At 54.8% G+C, this 5952-nt stretch overlaps 1 protein-coding gene across 3 annotated transcripts; it reads right to left on the bottom strand.

Moving 5' to 3' along the window:
- Positions 1–158: 158 nt before the first annotated feature.
- Positions 159–3977, bottom strand: LOC119434497 (hairy/enhancer-of-split related with YRPW motif-like protein). Of its 3 annotated transcripts, none has more exons than XM_037701645.2 (6): positions 3463–3975; positions 3166–3397; positions 2648–2749; positions 2179–2266; positions 1933–2112; positions 159–1524 (listed from the first exon to the last, which is right to left on the bottom strand). In XM_037701645.2, the coding sequence occupies exons 1-6, from the start codon at positions 3507–3509 to the stop codon at positions 809–811; spliced, it is 1365 nt and encodes a 454-aa protein (XP_037557573.1). In that variant the 5' UTR covers positions 3510–3975; the 3' UTR covers positions 159–808. The 3 variants fall into 3 exon arrangements, with proteins under 3 accessions (XP_037557573.1, XP_037557575.1, XP_037557574.1); XM_037701647.2 differs by having other exon boundaries at positions 3304–3397; positions 3463–3968; XM_037701646.2 differs by lacking the exon at positions 2648–2749 and having other exon boundaries at positions 3463–3977.
- Positions 3978–5952: the final 1975 nt, after the last annotated feature.

Below are 5952 nucleotides of genomic sequence, written 5' to 3'. Positions count from 1 at the left end.
AGCCAATTTCCCATGTACCAAGCATATGTGGAAAACCTGCAACTTTTCATCAAGTTACCAGTAGCTGGTGAAATAACTTCAGCTTACATACTAAATGGTTATTACCCATCAAGGCCACACATTGTGAGGCAATAGAGTAAAAATAGAAAAAGACAAGGTCCAACAGGGCTGTCTTTATTGGTGGACATGCACTTGCAAACAATAAACTCGGCAAACTCAACAACAGCATAAATAGGGAGCAATAAGTTAAATTGGTTGCCTGTCCAGGGACAAAAAAATAAAATGTGGGAACAGGAAGGCACAGGGCTAATGAACTGGACTAGCTTCTGCATTTTGTACAGAGTGCGGGGACTGCTTGCCTCACTGTGTTGATCAAGGCAACAAGGAATGCCGAGAAGAGGTGCATGCCTTGTGACTAACTTCGAGGGTAAAATGCCTCAAAGAACAAACATGAGAAGTTGATGGCTTATGCAGGAAGTGACTGGATGTTTCCTGCCCTGTCGAGATCTCAAGGACAGTGGCTGCCTCGTGCAGTGATGAACTTGTGCCCCGAACTGAAAAAAACAAAATCATTTATAAAGCTGTACAACCAACACTGTTGACTGTGTGTCTGTATGCAAATGCAGCAGAGATGTGAAGCCTGTGGCTAGTTTGAAACAGTGGCGGAGCATAATGTTTCAATGTTAACGAACGTGTTTGGCCTGCCAAAAAAGCACCCTCCAATTTGTTGGGTATCTTTCTGGGCAGTCGTGCTCCTTCTCCTAAGCACTCTGTACGCAACGCATCACCTAGGTGTGAGAGGTGTCCATCAGGCGTAGCCATTGGGCTCGCTCATGCGGAGGCGCCACGGACACTGCGACCACGGGGGTGGACCTAGCACACGTTGCCGGCCAAAGTGCACAGATATGCTGACTGGGTGTAGAGGGCTGGGGTCATCGCCCATGCACGAAAAGGCAGGTCCAACGAGGGCAGGGTCTAGGGTCACGGGAATGTAGTATGCGCCACGTGGGTGCAATGCAAATGCAGCAACACCAGGTGGCGCAGGGCTACCGGCTGGCTCGGGAGGAACCTCGGGAGGAGGTGCCGATACAGTTAATCTGGTAGGGCTCGGGGAAGGCGCCAGTGGTCCTTGGGTATGGGAGTGACGCCGCTGCTCTTCAGTGGGGGTGGAATTCCGTTCAATGGTACCCCACTGAGCATCCTTGTGGAAGCGGTCCTTGATGTCATTTTTGAACTTGTAGGTCTCTTCACTTGGGGCTGGAGTCGCAGGCATCGGCTTTGGGAGGAGGTAGTCAGAGCGCCGCATGACCTCTTGTACACTAAGACCTGGATTCTGCAACATTTCTCTCAACTGACTGACGGAAGAGCAGGACGACGAGGACGAACACGAGTTGTCTGGATGCGGAGCTGTCGGTTCTTGCTTTGGTTGGCGATCCGGGTTGTTTCTTAGCCGCTCAAGAAGGGGCTCAGGCTCCGTTGGCGTCTCCTCATCAGAAAGCATCAGGCCTGACGGGAAGCATGGCCCTGCAGATTAATGAGCAAGTCAATAAAACCTCCCCTTTCAACTTGGTCTATATCATGTGTTACAACTTCAGCACTAAATATGACACACAATTCAACCAACTAGCCCAGCTGACATTCACTATGCATTAGTACATGTCAACAGTGCAGTGCAAGAGGTGACTTCAAACATTGGAGCACTTTGAACAGCACTGAGTGCACAGAAAAATAGTTACAATATTTGCTAACAGCGTTCAGTTGCTTATACAGAGTTTACTTGCATTTGCATGCATCAAGGCACTTTTTGGAAGAATCTGGTGAGCGCTGCAACATTGCAAAACTGGTCATTGCCCTTCCCCTCTACCGGAGACTTGCATACCCCAATCTTCTTTGCCCACGCATGCAGTGCTGTCTTTCTGTTCAGATGCTCACCAGCTCCCGAGATCTTGTCAAAGTGCTTCTGCAGGTGGGCAACTAGCCGTAGGCACATGTCGTCCCCCGCACCATCCAGGTCCACAAGAAAGCGCGCCGTTTCCGAGAGGCACTCCTGGAAGCCCAGCCGGTACTGGAGCCGATGGTCGCTGTCCACCCTCTGGACTACTTCACAGGTGGCTGTGGTGGGGGAAAGCCGGCACTGCAGAAGGGAAGGGTAACGACAGCATATGCACGTTTACTTACTGGGGTCCTTGCAGGAGTGTGCCTGCAGGTGCCGCAGGTGTTTGATGGCCATCTCGATGATCTCTGTCTTCTCAATGCGGCCTCTGCCCTGCAAATGGGGACACCAAGGAGGGTGAAGGCCCGAGGATGGCACGCTGCTAGGGACGGCCCACATGCGGCGCTCTCTCGGTGCTTTGGCGGGCAGCTGGGCAGATGCTTTTTTTGAGGGGGTCAAGAAACATGGTAGTGTGACGTGACGACACAAGACATTTACGTTTGGTGCCAGCCTACGGGAGCTGTGCGTTCACCTGCTGCAAGAAAGGCCGCTCTCTTGCGCCGCACCTGTGCTGCGACAGAGAGCACACAGCTGCCGGACTTCACTGAGCGAGACGACACACAAGCGAGACAAGCATCTGAGAGGGCGGCCAATGCGCGAGGGGGCGCTCCATGTGGGCCGGTGGTAGCCCGTGAGTGCGCGCGCGGCAGCTACCTTCTTGAGGTAGACGGCTGGAATGAGGCGGCTCAGGTCGGCCAGGCAGTTGTTCATGCGGTCTCGGCGCCGCTTTTCGATGATCCGGTGAGACATGGGGTCCTGCGCGCCGTGCAGCCAGAGCGTTAGAGTAAGTGGGGCCGCCGGCGCCCCGGGCGGTGCCGGCATGCACGTGCGACCCGGAATAGAGGGGCGACCCCCTATTTTCGGGGCGCGCCCATTCCGAGCCGCGGGTGTCGGGTTTCGGCCACGTGAGCGGCACCGCGCGACCTTGGCGCGGTCGGCGCAGGATCGATTCGTCTGACCGTCCCGGAAGAAGCGCCAAGGAGAGCCGGTCGGGCCAGCGCCGATGGCTCTCTCGCGCGAGCAGCCGCCACGTGACGGCGGCCGAGTCACGTGCGACGGCCTTCGGGGCGTCCTTGGCGCGACCGGGCGGCGGTAAACAAGTGGAGGAAGTGATAAAAGAGAATGCCCAGCAGCAGGGCGCGGCTGCCGCCGTGTGTGGTCGCAGCACTCACTCTGCCGAAGCGGTGGTGCCCTCGATCCCAGTCCAAGCGGCGGGCTCCTGGGCGGGGGCGTCCGCAGCTTGGACTGCAATCCCGGGCACCACGTCTCCCGCAGAGGCTCGTCCAGGCCCTCCTGCTGGGCACACTCACCCGGGCGGCCTTCTTGCGGCCCAGCTCCTCGGCGTCCTCGAGCATGTCGCCCGCCTGGGGCCGCCGCCGTTCCAGGGCGCAGAAGTTGAGGCTCCTGCGCGAGCACCGACGCAGCTCAGAGCACGGCCGGCAAACGCGCGCGCGCTCGGGGGGCCTCACCGCTGTTCCATTTTGAGCCGCAGCGCTTGTTCCCAGCCGGCGTCCATTGCGCTGCTCGCGCCGCTGCCGTGTGCCACGATAGCCAACCTGCGCTCTGCCGCCGACGAGGTCTGCTGCGGCGCCGGTCACGCGGCGCGTCACGCCGCCGCTCACGTGCCAGCGCTGACGTCAACGCCTCACGCGACCCGCTGCGTGCGCCGGCGAGCGGAAACGGCGGCGCAGCCGGCGGCGCTCTCCCCCTCCAGCAAAAGTGCGGTCGCGTGCACCTGCCTGCGTGCGTGCGCGCCCGTCCGCCCTTCACTTGCGCTGCGGCGACAGGTGGAGCCACCGGCGGTGTCGTCCCGCAATGGACTCCTCACCTCCCCCACGGCGGCGGCATATGTTGCGGCAAAACAACGCACATATGTCGTCTGCCGCTTTTGAACTAAACTGTCGCGGCCGCCACGCGAGGCACGTTTTTAACATCTGTAGCCCGAATAATGGATTGCGTTCGCCGAGCGCGTTCCCAGCCATTCATGAGCTTGTCGCCGCAGCCCTATTTGGACAGGAGTGCGAAGCGCGCGCCTGATTAGACGGGGCGCGCTCTTTATTCGCGTTTTATCTTTGCCCGAAGGAGAGCCACTCAGCGATATCGGCGCGTCGCAATGAATTCCAGCGGTCGCCCAGCTAGACGTTTCTACGTGCCCATTGTCGAGAGGGCAATCCCCCAAACACGTGCACGTGCTCTGCCTTTTATTTGTTTTGTTGTTTTTTTCCTCCCTTTTCGTACTTGCTTGCAGCTGATAAGCAGTTATTGCGCATCTGAAGAGATACAGCCAGCAGCTATAAAAGTAACGCGCGGACAGACCGGAAAAAACGCTCTCAGTGCAACGCGCTTTTGCTCACACAGCGAGAAAAGTGCCCTTGCAGACGAGAGTCCAGTTCTACGGCCAATTAAGACACGTAGTACATTCGTGCTCAGCGTAAATGAGTATGTCGCACCTTTTCATTCTAAAGATAAAAAAAAAAAAAACGTGCTACATTCAGAGGTGCACCGAACTGCTTTCGCAACAGGTGCCGGAAAAACACAAACAAAAGAGTTGAAAAATGAGCGGCCGGCTTCTGACGCTCACGAATATAGTGCGCTAGCTACACGTCGGGATTCAGGTCATTCGCTTGATATACTGGTCCCCAGCCCAGAACTATCAAGGAAAATAATTTCTCTATGAAAAAATGCAGAATGGAATCAGTGCCACGGCTGGAAACCTTTGTTTCATCGGTTTTTTTTTTTTTTTTTTTTTTCTTATTCTGCTGTTGCTAGTGCCATAGAACTTTTACCGTTATACCAGCTATACTACGGTAAGTTAACGGTGCAACCATCTACACACACGCGGGCACAATTTCTGTGCTGCCTTCTGTTTCACACGGCAAACGCCGTAATGAGGTTAGCTGTAGAAAACATGTTAAGCGCGTATACAAAACCCAACTAGGTCCTGGCATGGAATTTGCGAACCGTTAAACTATATATCAGCTCGTATGTTTGACGAAAGCTGCTGGTTCCTCCAATATAATATCTTGTTTTGGCGACAAAAAGCTTTCATAACAATTTGCGGCCCACAGTGGATACAGAATAGTTGCGATCAGTAACTGGACAGACAGGCAGCAGTGCAGCAGTCGGCAGAATATCTCACATCATTCACAGCGAAATTCAACGTAACCAACAACTGCTGGCACAAAAATTAAGGTGAACGAGGTGCTCTACCTCCCCCCCCCCCCCCCCCCCCCCTTCCGCCCTGATTCCTAAAGGCCAGATAAAAGCACTCCGCGCCAAGGCTCCCTCTCGACAGCGGTTTCACCACACGCCGTTCGCAGTCAGCGACAATTCATAAGCGGCTTACGGAAGGCGACTGTCATTCATTGACATTTTGATTTTCTATATAGGAGTGGGTCTGTAAGCGAATGTTCTTGCTTAAAACGGAACCACCAGCGGTGCCCGTGCATACAAATAAAAGGACGGCACGCTGCGTCCGCTTTATTTTATAGGTATACTGTCAAGCCGTCCCGAGCCGACATAGTAAAGAAATTAAATATAATGGATCTTTAGCAAACGCGTGCTATGAGAGACGCCGTAGTGATTCATTTCGACCACGCGCGGTTCCTTAAAGTGCAAGTAAATCTAAGTACACGAGCGTTTTTACATTCCGCCGGCCGCCCTCGAAATGGGGCCGCGTAGGCCGGGAGCCGAACTCTCGACCTCGCGCTCAACCCGCCAACGAAATAGAATCGAGCCGGATCGTCAATCGAGCACATCGTCAATTCCGTGTTCTCGCCGTCTACGCGTAGTTACAGTGAAATGAAGCGTATTAGTGCACAGAGCGGCGCATTTCACGTTATCACTGTCATTAATTATTTTATTGCGATAGCAATTATATGGACACTCCAAAGCAGATTTCTGCCGTCGGCGTCGCCGTTGCCGTCGCCGTCGCCGTGAGGTTCCGTATGACGTCAATG

Source organism: Dermacentor silvarum, unplaced genomic scaffold (assembly GCF_013339745.2).
Source record: "Dermacentor silvarum isolate Dsil-2018 unplaced genomic scaffold, BIME_Dsil_1.4 Seq1127, whole genome shotgun sequence".
In the NCBI taxonomy this organism is placed as follows: domain Eukaryota; kingdom Metazoa; phylum Arthropoda; class Arachnida; order Ixodida; family Ixodidae; genus Dermacentor; species Dermacentor silvarum.
Note: the sequence above shows the minus strand (reverse complement) of the source record. Positions and strands in the feature narration are given on the sequence as shown.